Source organism: Bombina bombina, chromosome 3, assembly GCF_027579735.1.
Source record: "Bombina bombina isolate aBomBom1 chromosome 3, aBomBom1.pri, whole genome shotgun sequence".
NCBI lineage: Eukaryota > Metazoa > Chordata > Amphibia > Anura > Bombinatoridae > Bombina > Bombina bombina.
In genome coordinates this window covers 995,767,940-995,790,579 of record NC_069501.1, presented here as the reverse complement: position 1 = coordinate 995,790,579, position 22,640 = coordinate 995,767,940, and the positions used below count along the sequence as shown (strand labels likewise).

The following is a 22,640-nucleotide window of genomic DNA, read 5'->3' as shown; positions in this document are numbered from 1 at the left end:
TTGGCCTTGAATGGGCCTTGTCAGTGAGGTGCAGCCATATTCCTATAAGTAAGGAATCCACGTCTGGTTGCCCATTTTTTTTCCTTTGGGAGACCAAATACACCTAGATAGAAACATCTTTGAGCCCAGTTCAACACCTTGTCATGTTAAAAATAAATAAATCTGTGTGTGTATATGGATGTGTGTGTGTGTGTATATATATATATATATATATATATATATATATATGTATATATATATATATATATATATATATGTGTGTGTGTATATATATTTTATATATACATACACATACATTCCCAGGCGTACCTCATTTTATTGCTCTTCGCTTTATTGGGCTTCCCAGATATTGTCTTTTTCCTTCCTAAGATAGGGAGTGTCCACGGCTTCATTCCTTACTGTTGGGAAATACAACACCTGGCCACCAGGAGGAGGCAAAGACACCCCAGCCAAAAACTTAAATATCCCTCTCACTTCCTCATTACCCCAGTCATTCTTTGCCTTTTATCACGTTAGAAGGTGGCAGAGAATTGTCAGAAGATTCGGAGAGTCCTAGAAAAGGGTATCTGCCCTTCGAGATTTGGAGTTTTAAGTAGTCATGTCAACCTCTCAGTGAGAGTATTGATGAAAGTTAGAGTCTGGAGGTGCAGGGGAAAGTTTTTCTGCGAAACCATCCAGACTACTGCTAACAGCTCTTAAAGGGACACTGAACCCAAATTTTTTCTTTCGCGATTCAGATAGAGCATGCAATTTTAAGCAACTTTCTAATTTACTCCTATTATAATTTTTTTCTTCATTCTCTTGCTATCTTTATTTGAAAAAGAAGGCACCTAAGCTAATTTTTTGGTTCAGACAATGAACAGCACTTGATTATTGTTTGGTGAATTTGTCCACCAATCAGCAAGAACAACCCAGGTTGTTCACCAAAAATGGGCTGGCATCTAAACTTACATTCTTGCATTTCAAATAAAGATTCCAAGAGAATGAAGAAAATTTTATAATAGGAGTAAATTAGAAAGTTGCTTAAAATTGCATGCTCTATCTGAATCACGAAAGAACAAATTTGGGTTCAGTGTCCCTTTAACCAATCAGTGTTGACGAGTTTCACTGCCTGCTTTCTCTCACTCAAGTCCATGTCAGGAGCACTGCTATAAGACTGTCAGACTTGAGAGGCTGTGTTTTGTTCCACAGCATGGATCCTAGAGGTAAGATTCTTTCATTTTTTACACATAAAACACTATAACAGGGTCACAGTGTGGCTCCTTTATACCTTGATAGAATCCAGGATTAATATCCTCTGAAGGGGATTTATTGAACAGTTGGGGTTAATTAATCAGTGTATTAATTATTTACATGCTGCTTTGTGTGATTTTTTTCCTGGGTTGATAGACTGTGTTTTTTTTTGGCTGGAACAAACAGGTTTCACTTTCATTTTTTAAAGTGTTGCAAAGCTCCTATTACTTGCTGTACTTGTAATAACAGGGGAAGTACTGTCCTGCACTCCATGTGACCGGGTGTGGTCTATGTTCATTTCCTCCATTCTAGCTGAGACTTGAACCTGAGGAGAGCGTTTCCTCTGTTAATTGTCTGGGTCTAGGAGGTGTCGAGCGCCTCAGCATTGGGAGTATATAGGTGCAGTTTTCTATAATAAAAATGTTTTTATTTGTGTCCTTCTGTGGGTATAACCTGAGCTATGGAGGACTCTGACATGTTAGAAGGTACTCCTTCTTCTGTCCTAAATCATACCTGTTTATATTGTGAGGAGGTCGTGGTTTCCCCTCCCACTCAATTATGTTCCATATGCCTTAACACCGTTATAAAGTCTAAGAAGGGAGACAAGTCTGCTAAGGCTCTTAGTCCCTCTGAGCCGTCTACCTCTCAGGATTTAGCATCCCGTGAGATTACTACCCTTGCTACATTCTCCACTCCATATGCAGTTCCCTGTAGCACATCTAATCCTCCATCCGGAGGGGGCCTTCTTCTTGCAGACTTTGCCACACAGTTACAAACGGCGGTGTCTGCGGCCCTCAGTGCTTTAACTCGTTCGATCAAACGCAAGAGAAAGGTTAAACATTGCTCTCCTTACCCAGAGTCTTCTAAATATTTATCGGATTTAGCTATTATGTCCCAGTTATCCGATGATGAGTTAACTTCTGTAGCTTCAGAGGGTGAACTTTCTGGGTCGGAGTCCTTTCTGGAACGGTTCCTCCTGCTGCAGAGGAACCGTCCTTTTACTTTAAAATTGAGCACTTGCATTTTTTATTAAAGGAGGCTCTGTCTACGTTGGAGGTTCCAGAGGCCGCGCTGCCTGAAGAACCTATGATACCTAAATTAGAGTTTACGAAGACAGCAAAGTTCCTTTGACTTTTCCTGTGCCAGTTAAGATGGCGAACATTATACAGAACGAATGGGAAAGAATTGGTTCTTCCTTTTCCCACTCGTCTACTTTTAAAAAGTTGTTCCCGGTTCTGGACTCTCAACTGGATTTGTGCTCCATTCTTAAGGTGGATGGTGCTATCTCTAAACTTGAGGATAGTTCTTCGTTCAGAGAGCTGATGGATAAGAAAATGGAAACCTTTCTGAGAAAGATGTTTCAACATACGGGATTTTTGTTTCAACCGGCGTCTGCAGTTGCCGGAGCGGCTACCTACTGGTGCGAGTCTTTGTGGGAACTCGTTGAGGTGGAGTCTCCCCTCGAGGATATTCAAGACAGAATTAAAGCTCTGACAATATGCAAATTATTTGCCTAAATGCAAAGACTCACATTGCTTTGCAATGTGAGCCCCCTTATCTGATTTTTAATGCAGATAAGGCAGTTTTACGTACTAAATTAGGTTTCCCTCCCGTTATTCATTCAGTGTCCTCTGGAGCTTGGGTATAGTTTTCCCAACAGTAAGGAATGAAGCCGGGGACTCTCCCTATCTTAGGATGGAAAACATAATTTATGCTTACCAGATAAATTCCTTTCCTTCCAGATAGGGAGAGTCCACGGCCCCCGCACGTTTTTTCTTGTCTATGGGCGGTTCCCTACTTATTTTATTCTTCTGGCACCATTTATACCCTAATCTTTCTCCTACTTTTCCTTGTTCCCTCGGCAGAATCACTGGGGTAATGAGGAAGTTGGAGGGATATTTAAGCTTTTTGATTGTGGTGTCTTAGCCTCCTCCTGGTGGTCAGGTGTTGTATTTCCCAACAGTAAGGAATGAAGCCGTGGACTCTCCCTATCCGGAAGGAAAGGAATTAATCTGGTTAGCATAAATTATGTTTTTATCAAATTAAAGGTTTGTAGCAACTCTTCGTCGAGCAAGTCTATGGGCGCCATATTTTTTAAATTTATACACATATCACATAATATATATATATATATATATATTATATATTATACTGTGTATGTGTGTATATATATATATAGCTACATACACACACAAACCATAAGATTACGACTTGCTGAAGGCTCAGATGATGGTTAGCATTTTTTAGCAATAAAGTATATTTTAATTTTGGTATGTGCATTGTTTTTTAGACATAATGCTATTGCACACTTAATAGACTACAGTATAGGGTAAACATGAACCAAACCCTCAATATCTCTGAGGTACACAGGGGTGTGTGTGTGTGTATGTATGTATGTATGTATGTATGTATATATATATATATATATATATATATATATATATATATATATATATATATATATATATATATATATATATATATATATATTGTAATGAATCCACTCACACACAAACCAGAAATAGAGTATTTGTAGCTCTTTTGTATATCTATTTCTGCAAACACAGACTTAGTTTGAACAGAAATGGTAACAGTGAGCAATTAATAGCCAGTATAGTAAGTTTAAGAACTCTAACTCTGATAGCCCAGAATCAGAAGTTAGTTGAAGTTAGGATTAGTGGAAGAATCTTTTATCATCTGTAACTTATGATTCAGAGTCCAGTTTACTTCACACACATTCACCCAATAAAATATATACAAAGTCACTCACACAGATTGCTTAATCCAACCTTAGGTTTGTCCAAATATGTAACTTGCAAGCAGTATTTATTGCGGAATAGTATGCAGAGGTAAAGTGATTCACATCCCATGCGTGTAGCAATATAACTTAGACAAAGTCAACTTGAATAAATATGGCAACAGGAGAGCCAACCGATACAATCAATATCCAGAAGTTGTAACAAACAGAAGTTACCTGTGAGTAAGGAGACAGAGAGAGCTTGCCTGTTGCAGGAGTGAATGGCTTGCGGTGAATGTGTGACTCACTTCCGGTTTGGGGATCCAGCGTTGGAAAGCTGCGGAGGTTCCGCGATGTGTAAAATAAACTGACAGGAGCTGCAGAGGGAGACCTGTAAAGGATTTTAGTGCAGAGCGGTAATCACAGATGTTTAGAAACTGGTTTACAACTCAGAGGAAGCTGTAGATGACTCAGTTCTAGGCTAACAAACTTTAGGTATAATTTCCAATCATAAATTTGATAGGTATAGATGTGACCTGAATAGTAGCAAAGGAAACAGCCTCCAGGCTGTTGAACTTCTCAATAATCAGGCAAAGATTGATTGTAGGAGGCTCCCTTTTAAAGGAGCAAGGTGCATGAAGGGAGATACCTTAAAGGTATATCACATACCCCCCTCCTCAAGGGCAGTCAACAGGGGTGCGGAGATATGGCTTCCCAGGATACCGCCGATGAAAAGCGGAGAGCAGATCAGGAGCGTGAACATCCTCATGAGATTCCCATGAGTTGCTTTCAGGACCATAGCCTTTCCATTGTATCAAGTACTGTACATGACCGCGACGTATCCGGGAATCTAGGATGGACTCCACTTCATATTCCAACTGATCCTGGTGATAAATAGGTGGAGGAGGATCTGCCAGTTGTAGTAAAGGGTCCCCTACGTAAGGCTTAATTAGAGAGACATGAAATGTAGGATGAACAGTGAGATCTTTAGGCAGAGTCAACCGAACAGCGTTCGAGTTAACTATTGCCGCAATCGGGAACGGACCAATAAATTGATTGGCCAATTTTTTACATGGCACACGAAGTTTCAGATACTTTGTGGACAGTAGAACCAAGTCTCCTACGACATAGGTGGGACTAGGGGAATGATGTAGGTCATAGTACTTCTTTTGATGTTCTTGAGCTTCCTGCAAATGAGTTTTAAGCAACTGAAGTCTATCTTGTAAGGAATTACTAAAATCCATTGCTCCTGGACAATTCACTGTGGTATGGGATATTGTGATAGTGGTTGGATGGAAGCCGTACGTGGCGAAGAATGGTGATACTTTGGTTGAGGTAGAGATTGAGTTGTTGTATGAGAACTCAACCCAATCATCCTGAAGATGGCTCAGATAACATCGTAGGAATTGTTCTAGTGTCTGATTCAAACGTTCAGTCAACCCATTTGACTGAGGATGAAAAGCTGTGGTATAACGTGTATCAATTTGTAACAGTTTGCACAGAGACCTCCAGAAGGCTGAGGTGAACTGAGTACCTCTATCTGTGATCACTGTAGTTGGTAATCCGTGTAGTTTGACTATATTATCTAAAAGACCTTTGCAGTAATAATGGCTGTGGGTAAACTTGTTAGTGGAATAAAATGACCCAATTTAGTTAAGTGATCTACAACCACTAGAATAGTGGTGTACTTTCGTGAGACTGGAAGATCAACAATAAAATCCATTGATATGGTGGACCACGGCATATCCGGTATTGGTAAAGTAGTTAATAAACCAATAGGTTTTTTGTGTGCCACTTTATTTCTTGCACATATATCACATTTCTTCAGATGATGTATAACATCTTGATTTAGCTGTGGCCACCAGAAGTGTCTTTTGATCAAGTTGGTGGTCTTTTGTACACCTTTGTGGCCTGACAAGACATTGTCATGATAATGTTTTAATATCAACATCCTAAGAGCCTTAGGTACATATAACTCTATTTTGTGGTACATCAACTCTGATGTGGAATCTCTCTCACAAGTTGGGGGGCACATTTTCTTTTGAGTTTCCAGAAAAATGTCCTTTTCTAAGTTAGAAAGTGAGAATATAAATTTCTCTTCTGGTATGATAGGATTGAGGGTCTCGGAGATGTTCGGTAGGATCATACATTCTTGAGGAGGGCATCAGCTTTGGTGTAGAATGTCCTGGTCTGTAAGTAATCAAAAAATTAAAGCGATCTAAAAACAGAGACCATCTGACTTGGCGTGCAGAGAGAGTTTTACTTTTCCTTAAATACTCAAGGTTTTTGTGATCAGTAAAAATGAGAAAAGGTTCTTTTGACCCTTCTAATAGATGCCCTCCAGTGCTCTAAGGAACTTTTAATTGCTAAGAGCTCTTTGTCACCAATGCTATAATTTATTTCAGCTGGGAGCAAGGTTCTGGAATAAATAGCTACGGGATGCATTTCTTGGTTTTCCTTGATTTTTTTGTGATAGGACTGCTCCTATGCCGGTGTTGGAGGCATCAACCTCTAGTATGAATTGAGATTGATAGTCTGGCAGCGTCAGAACTGGAGCAGTGGAGAAACAGTGCTTTAGCTTGTTAAAAGCAGTTTGAGCTTCTTCATTCCAATGAAATCTTTGGGATTTCCTTGTGAGTTGGGTTAATGGTCTTACAATAGTAGTAAAATCTCTGATGAATTTTCTGTAAAAATTCGAGAAACCCAAAAAACCTCTGTAGCGCTCGAACACTGCGTGGGTATGGTCCATTCCTGGATCGTGTTTATCTTTTCAGGGTCCATTTGGATTTTTTGAGGAGATAGAATATAACCAAGGAACTTAATCTGTTTAACATGGAAATTGCATTTTTCCAGTTTGGCAAACAATCTATGCTGTCTTAGTCGGGTGAGTACCCATCGTACATGCCTTTCATGATCTTGTAAATTTGTGGAATAAATTAAAATATCATCTAGATAAATTACAACACATATGTCAGTTAAATCTCGGAATATCTCGTTGATGAAATGTTGGAAAGGTAGCTGGTGCGTTACTCAACCCGAAAGGCATGACATTGGTACTGAAATAAACCGTATCGTGTGCGAAAAGCTGTCTTCCATTCGTCTCCACTCGTAATCCGAATCAAATTATATGCCCCCTTCAAATCCAATTTGGTATATATGGTGGCATTGGTGAGTCTTTCCAATAATTCTGGTATTAAAGGCAATGGGTATCGTTTTTTTACTGTTATCGCATTTAAGGCTCGATAATCTATTATGGGTCTTAGACTTAGATCTTTATTTTTAACAAAAAAAATACCAGCTGCTGCGGGTGAAGTTGAATGTGATATAAAACCTTTTTAAGGTTGTCATCTAGGTAGGTTGCGTAAATGGGTTAACTCATCCTGGACAGAGGATTTATTTTGCCATAGGGATTTTGAGACCCGGGTATTAATTCGATGTGGGGCAGTCAAATTCACGGTTGTGGCGGCAATGATTCAGCCTCTTTTAAATCGAATACATCTATCAAAATCAGAAATATGCCGCTGGTACACCATTCTCATAGAAGATATAGGAACAGTGTGGATAACACGTATTTGTGCAATATCTAGATGTTAAATTTATCTCATCCTTTAACCAATCAATGCTTGGATTATGTGTCTTTAACCACATGTATCCTAAAATAATGGAATGTCTATCAATCGAATGATATCATATGTAAGGTATTCAGTGTGACCATTTTTTGTGGTTGTAAGTAAAGGTATAGTGTAGGTGTGTGATAGGACCTTTCTGAATCAAAGTACCATCTATTAACTTCACAAAAACTGGTTGCTGTTTACACACTGTGGGTATTTTATTCTTTTTAACAAATGTATCATCCAATATATATCCCTGAAGCACCAGAATCTACTAACGCGTCACTCTGGATGTGGAGACGGTCCCACTGTAAAGAGAGCGAGACAGGTGAGCTGGGTAGCAGTAGATAAATTGTATAATGATATTAAATTTTTTTTCTTACCCTTCTTTTGTTTTTGAGTAGGAGGGGGGCAGGTTGCAACTGTTGTGCTCCTTGTGAGCGCAGTAAAGACATACATTTCCTAATTTCCTTCTTGTTTTCTCCTCTTGAGTCAGAGGACCTTTGATTTGCCCCAATCTCCATTGGGGTGCTGAAAGTCTGGTTTCTGACTTGGGAGACCGATGATGGATAGGTGCGTCTGATAGAGGGGTCATACATGCTTTTTCAGCTTTTCTTTCCCTCAGACGTCTATCTAATGTGGTGCTTAGCTTGATTAGCCGGTGAGTGTTTCAGGGGAGTTCCAATCGTGAGAGTTCATCTTTTAGAGATTCAGACAAACCTAGGCGAAAACTGATTACGCAAGCTTACCTCATTCCACAATGAGTCTGAGGCCCACATCTGAAAGTCTGTTGTGTATTCCTCTACAGTCCTTTTGCCTTGTTTTAATGACCGCAGTTTGGTCTCAGCTTGTATTTGGCTGTTTGAATCCTCAAACAGACTTGTCATTGCTGAAAAGAAATCAGTTAATGAATCTAGAATGGGGTTGTTCTGCTCAAAGAATCTGTTAGCCCAGGTACGTGGCTCTCCTATCATGTATGAAATTGTGGTGCAAACTTTAATCCTGTCTGAATGATAGGTGCGTGGTTTCAAAGAAAATTGCAAGTTGCATGCGTTTTTGAAATCACGAAACTCAGATCGTTTTCCAGAAAATGGTGTTGGTGTATGTACTTGGGGTTCAGGTATATCCACAGGTTTAGGTGTTATGAAATCCTTTAACATTGCTTTTATGGCTACATTCTCAGCCTGTACTTATTGTATAGCATGGGCTAAATAATCTAATTTCTGGTACACATTAGTGAATTCATTTTTTATTTCTGTGGGATCCATGTTTTAGTAATTTAACAGGATCAGTTTTAGGCCTGATTATTATGTAATGAATCCACTCACACACAAACCAGAAATAGAGTATTTGTAGCTCTTTTGTATATCTATTTCTGCAAACACAGACTTAGTTTGAACAGAAATGGTAACAGTGAGCAATTAATAGCCAGTATAGTAAGTTTAAGAACTCTAACTCTGATAGCCCAGAATCAGAAGGTTAGTTGAAGTTAGGATTAGTGGGAAGAATCTTTTATCATCTGTAACTTATGATTCAGAGTCCAGTTTACTTCACACACATTCACCCAATAAAATATATACAAAGTCACTCACACAGATTGCTTAATCCAACCTTAGGTTTGTCCAAATATGTAACTTGCAAGCAGTATTTATTGCGGAATAGTATGCAGAGGTAAAGTGATTCACATCCCATGCGTGTAGCAATATAAACTTAGACAAAGTCAACTTGAATAAATATGGCAACAGGAGAGGCCAACCGATACAATCAATATCCAGAAGTTGTAACAAAACAGAAGTACCTGTGAGAAGGAGACAGAGAGAGCTTGCCTGTTGCAGGAGTGAATGGCTTGCGGTGAATGTGTGGACTCACTCCGGTTTGGGGATCCAGCGTCGGAAAGCTGCGGAGGTTCCGCGATGTGTAAAATAAACTGACAGCGAGCTGCAGAGGGAGACCTGTAAAGGATTTTAGTGCAGAGCGGTAATCACAGATGTTTAGAAACTGGTTTACAACTCAGAGGAAGCTGTAGATGACTCAGTTCTAGGCTAACAAACTTTAGGTATAATTTCCAATCATAAATTTGATAGGTATAGATGTGACCTGAATAGTAGCAAAGGAAACAGCCTCCAGGCTGTTGAACTTCTCAATAATCAGGCAAAGATTGATTGTAGGGAGGCTCCCTTTTAAAGGAGCAAGGTGCATGAAGGGAGATACCTTAAAGGTATATCACATATATATATATATATATATATATATATACTGTATATGTGTGTGTATATATATATATATATGTATATATATATATATATATATATATATATGTATGTACAGTATATGTGTGTGTGTGTATGTGTGTGTGTGGTGATATATATATATATATATATATATATAATCTCCATCCCAAAAAATCACTCTTTGGATTTAAGCACACCAAAGGTTTATTGAGTGACGTTTCAGGGTTTACACCCCTTCCTCAGGTTTGTGCCCCTTCCTTTGCTGTGCTTAAATCTAGAGATTGCGATTTTTTTTTTTTGGATGAATATTTGACTACTTGTGCACCCTGGTTCTTAGGATTCCTGCTGATAAGAGTGCGCTTATTAGTATTTTATATATATATATAGTCATACTAAGTTGTAATACAAAGCAAGTCAGTATATAATGCGGTAAAACACCAAGATGTTGTCATAGCAACCAACTATCAACACTCCTTTCTGTCAACAGTATAACTCACCTAATCATGATCATGATGTATGTGAAAATTTCAAATCATGTGGTCATCTATAAAAATATAGAATAGGGAACACACTGGTACACTTAGATATAAATATATATATATCCATAAATAGTTAACCTAATATAAAGTTATTGTAAACTTTAACGAATAAAAGCCCAGTATCAAAAAATATTAAAAACAGGGGCACTTTAATTCATTAAAGTTTACAAAGACGCTTATTTTTTAAAATACTTACCATTGCGTTATGAAAACATAGCGCTGATCCTCTACCCGCAATCTCCTGCTTTCTTTAGCATATGGATGACGAATATGGCTTCCTGCAATTGCTGCGTGCCCCCTTTGGCATCCAGCTTGTGAGGCATGCAACGATTGGAGGAAGCTGCATTCGTCATCCATATGCTAAAGAAATCAGGAGATTCAGGCGTTTTCCATAATGCAATGGTAAGTATTTCCATCTTAATGGGAGGAGAGTCCACTGCTTCATTCATTACTTATGGTAATTAAGAACCTGGCCACCAGGAGGAGGCAAAGACACCCCAGCCAAAGGCTTAAATACCACCCCCACTCCCCTCATCCCCCAGTCATTCTTTGCCTTTCATCACAGGAGGTTGGCAGTTAAGTGTCAGAAGATTCAGAGTAGTCCCTTTTGGAGGGTAGTACTCTTCGAAATGGGACTGGAGTTTTAAGTAGTCCTGTCAGCCTCTTAGTGAGAGCATGGATGAATTTTAGAGTCCGGAGATGCAGGGAGAGTCTTTCTGCGAACCCATCCTGACTCAGATTAACGGCTCCATAAGCAATCAGCATTGATGAGTTTTGCTGCCTGCTTTTCTGCTCAAGTCCATGTCAGGAGCGATGCTACTACCCTGTCACACTTGAATGGCCATGTTCCTGTTCCACGGCATAGTTTCTGGTAAGATAATTTCATTTATACATATATGATAACGTAAAAAGACAGGGTCACAGTGTGTCTCCTTTATCTGTATAGAATCAAGGATAAGACCCTCGGAAAGGGGGTTATTGAACAGGGGGGTTTGTACATAATATTATTTATTGTGTTTTAATGCTGCATAATGTGTGAGATGAGGCTCTGTCAGTGTGTGAATAGTCAGTGTCTTAGCGAGAGAGAGGCCTCCTTAACTTCCTCTTTCTTGACCGGTGGTTGTAGAAGACGAAGTTGTTTAGTACAACTGAGCCATCCACCTCTGAGGGTTCTCCGCCCCGCAAGGTGCGTTCCCTACACTCATCTCCGATTGCACATGCAGCTCCCCAGGGCACTACTAATCCTCCCGCGGGAGGGGCCCTTTGGGTCGCCCAGATTTCGCTGATCAGTTACAAACGGCGGCTTCTGCGGCCTTCAATGCCTTACCACGCCCTGCTAAGCGAAAGGTGAAACATAGTTATCCGCCCCAGGGGTCATCTACTCCGCTGGATGTCTCTCACAGATTATCAGCACATGTGGGCGACTCCGACTCTTCGGAGGACGTTTTTTCTGGGTCGGAATTGGCGACTTCTAGACCTCTGTCTGCGGAGGAGCCAGATTTTCAATTTAAAATGGAGCATTTGCGCTTTCTACTGAAAGAGGCGCTTGCTACATTGGAGGTTCCTGAACCGAAACTGCCGAGTAACCTTTGATCCATGGACTCCAAAAGGTGTTCGCAGAGATCTGCAGCAGATGGGGGTTGCCAGAGATAGACCTCATGGCGTCCAGACTCAACTTCAAGCTACCCAGATCCGGTTCGTAGTCCAGGGATCCCCAGGCAGAGCTGATAGATGCCTAGGAGTTCAACCTACTTTACATTGTTCCACTGTTGCCACTTCTACCTCGTGTACTGGCCCACATCAAGCAGGTGCAAGCTTTGGCTATTCTAATTACTCCGTCATGGCCGCGGAGGATGTGGTTTGCGGATCTGGTGGGGATGTCATCATCTCCTCCATGGAGGTTACCCTGTCGCAGGGATCTGCTGGTCCAGGGTCCATTTCTACACCAGATAGGGTTTATTAGGACAGGGTGGTTCCTCAGACTTTCCCGGTCTCCATTAAAATAGCTAATAATATTAAGAATTAAACGTGGTTCGTCCTTTTCTCCTTCTACTTCTTTTAAGAAGCTGTTCCCTGTTCCGTACTCACAGCTTGAGCTGTGGGGGGGCATTCCTAAGGTGGATGGTGATATCTCCATGCTCGCTAAGAGAACGACTATTCCGCTCATTGGAGAGTTCTTCATTCAAGGAGCCCATGGATAAAAAATTGGAGTCCATGTTGAGAAAGATGTTCCAACTTACAGGGTTCGTTTTTCAACCGGCAGTGGCTGTGGCTGGTGCTGCTACCTATTGGTCCGACACTCTGTCAGCTATGGTTGAGGTGGAGACTCCCCTCGAGGAGATACAGGAACAAATTAAGGCCTTAAGGGTAGCTCATTCGTTCATTTATGATGCAAATATGCAGATTATTTGCCTGAATGCCAATACATCAGGTTTTTCTGTTCTAGCCCGTAGGGCTCTGTGGTTAAAGTCGTGGTCTGCTGACATGACTTCCAAGTCTAGATTACTTTCCCTCCCGTTTAAAGGGAAAGTTCTTTTTGGTACAGGTCTGGACCCTATCATATCCACGGTCACGAGTGGCAAGGGTGTTTTCCTGCCGCAGGATAAGAAGAAGCCTAAGGGGTCTTCTTTTCGTCCCTTTAGTGCGGACAAGTCTCATCGCCAGCAGCCTGCCGCGAAGACAGGGCAGTCCAAAGGATCTTGGAAACCAGCTAACTCTTGGAACAAAACCAAGCAAAGCAAGAAGCTCGCCGAGACAAAATTGGCATGAAGGGGGCGGCCCCGATCCGTCTCTGGATCGTGTAGGGGGCAGACTATCTCTTTTTGCGGTGGCCTGGAGACATTCAGGACCCTTGGGTTTTGAGGTCGTTGCCCAGGGTTACAGGTTAGGGTTCAAGACTCATCCTCCCAGAGGCAGGTTCCTCCTGTCAAACCTATCTTCAAGTCCAGGGAAGAGAGACGCCTTCCTAGGATGCGTGCGGGATCTCTCCTCTCTCGGAACAAGGGAGTCCCTCTCTTGGTGGATCCGTCTGAGGGAACATCCTTCTTGAGACCATCCTGGGCAGGTGGACTCGAGAGGAATCGAGTCTATCGATAAATATTCTGGGATCGTCCCAATTCATCAGATTCTAGTCGGACAACATTACCTTGGTGGCTTACAGAAACCATCAGGGGGGAACGAGAAGCTCCCTAGCCATGAGGGAAGTATCTCGGATTCTGGATTGGGCAGAGACCCACAATTGTTCAATCTCAGCGATCCACATTCTGGGTGTGGACAACTGGGAAGCGGATTTTCTAAGCAGACAATCGTTTCATCCAGGGGATGGTCTCTCCATCCCAAGGTGTTCGCGGAGATCTGCAACAGATGGGGGACGCCAGAGATAGACCTCATTGCGTCCAGACTCAACTTTAAACTACCCAGATACGGGTCGTGGTTCAGGGATCCCCAGGCAGAGCTGATAGGTGCCTTGGCGGTGCCCTGGGAGTTCAACCTACTTTACATTTTTCCGCCGTTGCCACTTCTACCTCTTGTACTGGCCCACATCAAGCAGGTGCAAGCTTTGGCTATTCTAATTGCTCCGTCGTGGCCGCGGAGGACGTGGTTTACGGATTTGGTGGGGATGTCATCATCTCCTCCATGGAGGTTACTCTGTCGCAGGGATCTGCTGGTCCGGGGTCCATTTCTACACCAAAATCTTGATTCTCTGAGGCTGACTGCGTGGGGATTGAACGCCTAGTCTTAGCCGAGAGAGTGATTGATACTCTCATTCAGGCCAGGAATCCGGTCACTCGGCGGATCTATCCTAAGGTGTGGAGGACCTACTTGTCCTGGTGTGAGGAACGTGGCTATCCCTGGCACAAGGTTAGGGTATCCAGGATTCTGGCCTTTCTCCAGGATGGACTGGATAAGGATCTTGCTGCCAGTTCCTTAAAGAGACACATTTCGGCTTTATCTGTCCTGTTACACAAGAAGCTAGCGGAGCTTCCTGATATTCAGTCTTTTGTTCAGGCTCTGTCTAGGATCAGACCTGTCTTTAGAAATTCTGCTCCTCCTTGGAGCTTAAACTTGGTTCTTAAGATTTTGTAGAGGGCTCCCTTTGAGCCTATGCATGCGCTTGACATTAAACTTCTTTCCTGGAAGGTCCTATTCCTACTGGCTATTGCATTGGCTCGCAGAGTTTCTGAGTTAGCGGCCTTGCAATGTGAGCCTCCTTACCTGGGTTTTCATGCTGATAAGGCAGTTCTTCGCACTGGATTGGGGTTTCTTTCCAAGGTTGTGTCAAATCGTACCATCAATCAGGAAATAGTAGTTCCTTTCTTGTGTCCTAACCCTTCTTCGTCAATGGAAAGATTGCTTCATAATTTGGATGTGGTTCGGGCCACTTCCACTTCACTGTCTTTTTGGTTGAGGAGCATTATCCATCTGGCCTATGAGACAGCGGGACATAAGCCTCTTCAGAGGATTACAGCTCACTCAACTAGGGCTGTGGCCTCTTCTTGGGCCTTTAAGAACGAGGCTTCTATGAAGCAGAATTGTAAGGCGGCGACTTGGTCTTCTTTACATACTTTTGCAAATTTTTTCTAAGAAGCAGATTTGTAAGGCGGCGACTTGGTCTTCTTTACATACTTTTGCAAAATTTTACAAATTTGATGTTTTTGCTTCGGCGGAAGCAGTTTTTGGGAGAAAGGTTCTGCAGGAAAACCAGGGACCAGGAAAAAGTTTTCTGGTCCCCAGCAACAGGGTGGAGTTCCTGGGTACGATAATAGATTCCATAGCCATGAAGATATTCTTGACAGATCAGAGGTGTTGCAAGATTTCGTCCAACTGTCTTGCCCTTCAGACCTCCACAAGGACATCTGTGGCCAGGTGTATGGAGGTGATTGGGCTCATGGTATCCAGCATTGATGTCATTCCATTTGCCAGGTTCCATCTCAGACCTCTTCAGTTATGCATGTTGAGACAATGGAACGGCGATCATTTAGATCTATCCCAACAGATAGCTCTGGACAACCGAACAAGGGAGTCCCTCTCTTGGTGGATCCGTCTGAGGGAACATCCTTCTTGAGACCATCCTGGGCAGATGGACTCGAGAGGAATCGAGTCTATCGATAAATAATCTGGGATCGTCCCAATTCATCAGATTCCAGTCGGACAACATTACCTCGGTGGCTTACAGAAACCATCAGGGGGGAACGAGAAGCTCCCTAGCCATGAGGGAAGTATCTCGGATTCTGGATTGGGCAGAGACCCACAATTGTTCAATCTCAGCGATCCACATTCTGGGTGTGGACAACTGGGAACTTGGTCTTCTTTACATACTTTTGCAAAATTTTACAAATTTGATGTTTTTGCTTCGGCGGAAGCAGTTTTTGGGAGAAAGGTTCTGCAGGCTGTGGTGCCCTCAGTTTAGGGTCTGCCTCCTTTTACCCTCAAGTTTTTTTTTTCATTCAGTGTCCTCTAGAGCTTGGGTATTTGTTCCCACAAGTAATGAATGAAGCAGTGGACTCTCCTCAAATCAAGATGGAAAACCTAAATAATGCTTACCTGATAATTTAATTTCCATCTTTGGGAGGAGAGTCCACTGCTCCCGTCCGTTTCTCTGGTGTATTCTTCTGGCACCATTTATAACCTGATATTTCTCCTACTGATTCTTATTCCCTTGGCAGAATGACTGGGGGATGAGGGGAGTGGGGGAGGTATTTAAGCCTTTGGCTGGGGTGTCTTTGCCTCCTCCTGGTGGTCAGGTTCTTAATTCCCACAAGTAATGAATAAAGCAGTGGACTCTCCTCCCACAGATGGAAATGAAATTATCAGGTAAGCATAATTTATGTTTTTAAAAAATAAGCGTCTTTGTAAACTTTAATGAATTCAAGTGCCCCTGTTTTAAGTTATTTTTTGATACTGTGCTTTAATTCATTAAAGTTTACAATCACTTTAAAGTGAAGCAGATGTTTTTTTAAAAGCTTAAATAAAATAAATTTAAGGCTTAGGTCTGACCCTGACCCTTCCACCTACAAGTATCTTTACTGGCTGTGCTTCATAAAAATACCAGACAACCTATAAGTAACTGGTCCTGGGTGAAAGGTAGGGTCAAACAATGCCCCCCCCCCCCCCCAAGGCTCAACCTTGGCCACCACCCTTGACCTCACAATGTATATCCTTTTCACAACTAAGCAGTCATATCCCTTTGGTTGCCAGTAACACACACATGCAGTAGTGATTTAACTCCCTTGACTTCCAGGAGAACACACACACACACACACACAGCAATAATATACTTATTTTTGGGCCATATTTGTAGAGAGGCATATGAGGCCCTTTACATTTAGCCGACACTTCAGAGACTTCAAAAATACTGGACATTGAAATGTACAGTATTTTTTTTATAGATTTTACTGGACAGTTTGCTAAAATACTGGACTATCTCGCTGAATACTGGACACCTGGGAACCCTACCTACATGGCCGGCAGATTTGTGACCATTCTATTACGGCATTACTATGGTAACCAGACACTGGCTAAATTTCCTAAAGACTCTCAGCAAAAACCAATTGTGAAGGGAAGAATGATGCAAAATATAATATAATATTATTATATATTATAATATAATAAATATAAATAACAAAGGAATTTCAACTGTTTCTTAACACGTTATCTGACCTCCATATGTTAGCACGCCTGAGGCTTTCACTAAAGAACAACCATTCTACTTTCAACTTGTAATATGAGCGCAAGAATAAGAGCAAATTGATTTAACGTGAGCTAATATCTTAGTGCTCCACTTGTATTCTAGGTCAAAATGTTTAATTAAGAGGCAGAATGCAATAAATATTTTGCTATAAAAGTCATTGAAAATTGTGCTCTGATTCTGCCTTTCATACTAATGTATACTGAAATTGCTGACTGCAACATGCTACACAGTGATTGGTTAGCTCAGTGCACAAGGTTAGTTAGAATAGTATGAGAGTACATTGGTTTAGTATGATATACAAATTCAATAAAATAATATAAGGGTTCTTTATCTCCTAGGATTTAAAAGAACAGAGGATTGGAGGCGGAGGCAAGGGTAATAAAGGCACAAATGATGTAAGTAGTAGTATTATTTTGCTTGAAGCACAATCCTCTCTTTTTTTTGGCTTATTTATATATTTTGTTTTTAAAGGGATCTGTGAGTATAACAGAGGAACTTCATCTCATTACGTTCATCACCCAGTTTGATTACCAAGGCTTGTCTCTCGAACTTGAGGTGAGGAATCTGAGCATGTTCCATTTCTCTACACGTTTTACATTGAAGATGCGTTAAACAAATATGAGGAAAAAGTTATATTTACCAATTGTATTGAACTTAAAACAAATACTATTCACATCAACAATGAGGAAATAAAAAAAATCACAATTAGAAAGCTAAAGCAGAGGTGTAAATCTGCAGAATAAAACCATAATATTGGATCATTGTGAGTTAAAACTAGAACATACATGTATTTTTTGTCTGCATTACTGGCTTATTAGAATAACTTCTGCGGTTTTATTGGTGGAGAGTCAGACACGCTTGAAACACAACAAAGGTTTTTTTCAGTACGGGAACTTTTTTTTCCAATATTAATTTCCTTTTATTTATGATAGTACAACTTACACATTCAGTAAAGTGCTTAAATATACTTTAGCATTTAAACTAAACCTAAGAGGTCAGATTCTTCTTCATCTGATGAAAGTCAGAATCCTGGATTTCTTGCCCAGTACCTGCATTCATTGATCTCACCAGCCTAAACTAAAGTAACACAGATTTTAACTGCAGATAAGGATAAAAAGACTCATCAAGTATCCCAATTGTTTCTGACTTTTAAGTTTATAAGCTATTAGGATAGTTTTCTATATATCCCAGGCATTCGTACATTTCATTAGAATATTTTTACCTACCACCTCTTGTGGAAGTGCATTCCATTAATCAACTACTTTTTCTGTGAAGTGGTTCTGCAGTTTTTTTATTTTATTATTTTTTTAACAGTGTAATTTATACATGTAGGATACTTTTGCTGCATACCTACACTTCTTATCTGTCCAGTTGTCTCCATAATCTTGGTTACATCTCTTTTGTTTCACATAGGCTGTCACCAATCCTTTTGTGATCATCTCTAACATCAGTCAGTTCAACAGTGCATGGGCTTCTGTGATCTGGTTCAACTTGCTCAGTTCAGATCCCAAGGTAAAAAAAAAAATGCTTGCTTTTGACATTGCAGATTTTCATTAACATAGTAACCATTTTAAATGTAAGAGTATATGTTAATTAGTATTTATTAAACATTATTTACTTGCTATAAGTCAACTTTAAGGTTGAAACATTTCAGTTACAGAATTGTATTTTTTAAACGGACATGAAACGCAAACATTCTTTCTTTAGGTGATGAGAGTCCATGAGCCATTACCCTTGGGATTCAACTCCTGGCCACTAGGAGGAGTAAAGATTCCCAAAACTCCAATAGTACTTATTTCCTCCCTACTCTCAGGTATGCTAGATTACCACCATTTTTTCAGGACAAACACTTTCAGTTTATTGCTCTTCCATTTGGTCTGCGAACTCTCCTGTCAACAGGGCTTAGGGTAATTTGGGGGCTCCATTCTTTGACAAAATCTTGGTTCAGACTCCATTTTTTTTTTTTTTTATTTTTTTTTTATTGAGGTTGTGCGAATAATACAACATGAATGGGTTACCCCAAAATACACATAACATGAATAACAAAACCTTCATATAAACATTCAAAGGTATAGGTTAATATGATACACCAAGGAATACATAGTAGGGGAAAATCTGAAACCTCAGTTTTATAGTCTCTACTTTAGAGGGTTTCCTCATATGGCACATAAGGTCACTCTTGTACCTTAAAACACTTATGTATTCTAGAGGAAAATTAGTTTTTGAAATGGCCACTTTTGGGCCTGCATATATATATAATATGAAATAGCAACTGATATTCTTAATGATTTACATATATTTAGTAAAAATAAAATAACACGTGAACCAAGGAACTGTGGGGACTATGAGCCCAAGGAATGGACCAATAGTAACTAACGTCTGACATACCATAGAGAATACAGACTCAAAAACTATAAGGCAGCGTCATCTACAAGAGCAGTGTAAAGTACACGTATAAAAATAAATATACCCCACTTTTTGGAAGCTAGGTATAGAATTTCACTAGTGGAGGAGGATTGAAAGGCTCAATTAACCTTTGTTGGGAACATAGTAAAGCAATTACCTGTAAATTAGCCCACTGATTCATATAGGCTAACTAAATAAGGAATAACAAATTGACATCTGTTTAATACTGCTGTGCAATGTTAAGTATAAGGGGCCCCTAACGCCTCGGCCGCTGGCGCCAGGACCATCACTTCTAAAGAGGAGCCTCTACAATAATGAAACTAAAGGGCAACCATATATCTCATATAATTATATACTTTATGCACTAAAGTCAGAGATAGAAAAAAGAGAAACAATAAGAGTCTACATGCAAGATAATAGTGTGGCGAGGTCTTCTGTTACTTGTTAGACATGTCTTTAAACTTCAGGGCAGACATTTGAATAATAGAACCCCTAAGCTTGTTGGGAGGGGCTATGAGAGAAAAAGTAAAATCTTGCTCTATAAATAGGTGGAGCAACTTATGAGGATATAGGCAGGCATAACAATAAAAACAGCTTAATGGGAAGCAAAACATAGGCTGGTGCTATATGAAACAGTTAACCCCTAATAGCCCCAGAGATTAGAGTCCACTACCATTTTCAACTCTTTTCTGAAAGCAAAGCTTAATGTCAGAAACAACATAAAAAAATAAGAAAAATAAAATATAGAGCTTCCACTGTACTAACGCTTAATGTCCCCCAAAACTTTGACCCACTCCCACCTTCAGGCCTTTTGAGGAGAGATGGCTACATGAAAAAATATTGCATGGGGAATGCTGTGTGAGCTGAGGAATATTGGGGTAGTGCAAACTCAGCCAAATAATATAACCTATCCCCACTTTTCTTGTTATATTACAAAGTTAACCCACACCATGTCGATCAGCTCCAGGAAGTAAGCAGTCTAGTGCTTTGCGAGAGGTGTCCCAATTTACAGCACACAGAGGCACTCCTGATGCATAGAGGCACTCCTGATGCATGGAGCCAAATTACCAGGAGTGTCTTCATATTTACTAGTAGGTACCTTCTTGAGGGGTTCCCGAGTAGCAGTCCCACAGATGACCTGGCCTGAAGATCGTAGGTTGCAATTTTCATAGGGTAATTTCTAGTCAGAACACAAGTGTACATTTGATCTACTGTAGCTGGTATGTACAAAGCTTGTGATCTTCGAGGGAGCAAAGGTTCGCCGCTATAGATTTCCCTTGTAGGACCTGTCCCTATAGTCTCCAGCAAACCAAAAGCATTAGAAGTGTCCTTGATAGAGTCCGGGAGCTTCACTGGCTGTCCCACTTCTATGTTTCTATCTTCTCACTGTAGAGACGCTTCCTCCTCAATTGAGGTATCCAAAATAAAGGCTCCGTGATCGCTTACATCTGAGGGAGTGGCTGTACGTTCCGCCTCAGGCAACTGCTTCACAGGGCCACAGCTAAATCTGCAATTAACTGTGGAGATTAGTGCGCTCCCTCTATGCTGAAAGTTGCCCTTAGGATTACTGGGTGAGGGAATAATTGTGGACCCCAAAGTGGGGGGCTTTTTCACCTTAGCTCATGGGAAGGAGGTCAATAAGGGTTCCCCTGGTAACTGCTGTTTTTGGGTGTAGGACCTGCACTGCGCTCTTAGTGAATTCCGCTCTGTCTCAAGTACTGTGTAAATCTCACGGGAGTGAGCGTCCATAATTGCCACAAGCCTTTGCAGAAGTGTGTCAGCTGCCTCCATTTTAAATGGGTCCGTTCCTGGTCAAACCTATAGTAGCGACCTGTGCTTGGCAATTTAGGAGTTCAGAGTCTCACTTCCGCAGCTCCATTATTAATATACAATTGACTAATGGCAGTCTGCATTTGACTGCATTACCCCCACGTCCGTTGGGGGGGGGGGGTCTGAGATCGCGTGTTAGGCTGCCACCTGCAATCTCAGTGGTCCAGATCAGGTCCCAGCAGTCATGAACACACCGGAGCTTGGATCAAAGTTGTTCACAGACTCTGAGAAGTTCCTACATAAAAATCTTTATCCAATCGACCCACTGTGTTAGCAATAACTGGCGGTTTAGCTAAATCTTTGCTAGAGCTACTGATGTTGCGACCGATCACGGCCGCTGCCCGGACACGCCCCTCAGACTCCATTTTTACCTTAAGCTCTATCTCATGCAAATAAATGTTTGTTGTTTTTTCAAAGGCATGGTTGGAGAATCAACATTCCTAAGGGTTCTCTTTCCTAGGAGTTATCAATTTCCTTAATGAATCAATGGAGTTTAAAGCATCAGACAGCATGCTTAACCCTTCCTTTTCTTTCCAATCCTACAGTAGGTCAGTGAATGGAAGTGTTAGGTCTGATAACAGCATCAGACACTATCACTTTTGCACAGTTTCATATAAACCTATTCAGCTCTGCATGTTCCGTCAGTGGTGCAAGGACCATACAGGGCTTTCTTATGGATTCCAAGGTGAGACAGTCTCTGTCCTGATGGACAATTCACCAATCCATTTTTAGGGGGCATCATTTGTATGCAAATCTCTCAGGTTGGGGTACAGTTTGTTGGTCCAGGAAAGCTCAAGGAGTTTGGTCTCCTCTGGAGCTTAGGTAACCAATAAGTATCCTAGAACTCCATTCAATTTTCAGGGCCCTTCACAGCTGGTTTCGCCTAAGACTAGACTTATCTGTGTTTTAATCAGACAATGTCACAGCACTGTCCTATATCAATCATCAAGGTGGAACTCGCAGTTTCCTAGCAATGACGAAAGTTTCCCGAATTGGGACTTGAGCAAAGAGCTATTTCTGTGCTTTTTCCAGCAATTCATATGCCAGGTGTGAACAACTGGTAATCAGACTATATCAGTCACCAATCCCTTCATCCTTACTTTGCAAGATCGAGGGACCCTCAGGTGGAATTTATAGATGCTCTTGCAGCTTCCTGGTCATTTCATCTTGCTTACATATTTCCTCCTTCTGTTCTTCTGCCAAGAGTGATAGCTAGGATCAAACAAGAGCTATCATCAGTAACTCTGATTGCTCCAGTAAAGCCAAGCAGAATGTTGTTTGCGTATCTGGTACAGATGTCCAGTTGCCCCGTTGTGGTCACTTCCACAAGTCATGACCTACTGTCTCAAGGCCCCTTTTTAT

General features: G+C 41.1%; 1 protein-coding gene across 2 annotated transcripts in view; it reads left to right on the top strand.

Annotated features, from left to right (window-relative positions):
- LOC128654285 (signal transducer and activator of transcription 1-alpha/beta) overlaps positions 1–22,640 on the top strand; it is a 507,532-nt gene that overhangs the window by 367,097 nt on the left and 117,795 nt on the right. For both annotated transcript variants that reach the window (XM_053708137.1, XM_053708138.1), the window contains exons 14-16: positions 17,381–17,437; positions 17,514–17,597; positions 18,456–18,554. In XM_053708137.1, coding sequence (XP_053564112.1) covers positions 17,381–17,437; positions 17,514–17,597; positions 18,456–18,554 — 240 coding nt within the window. The remainder of the gene's footprint in view (positions 1–17,380; positions 17,438–17,513; positions 17,598–18,455; positions 18,555–22,640) is intronic.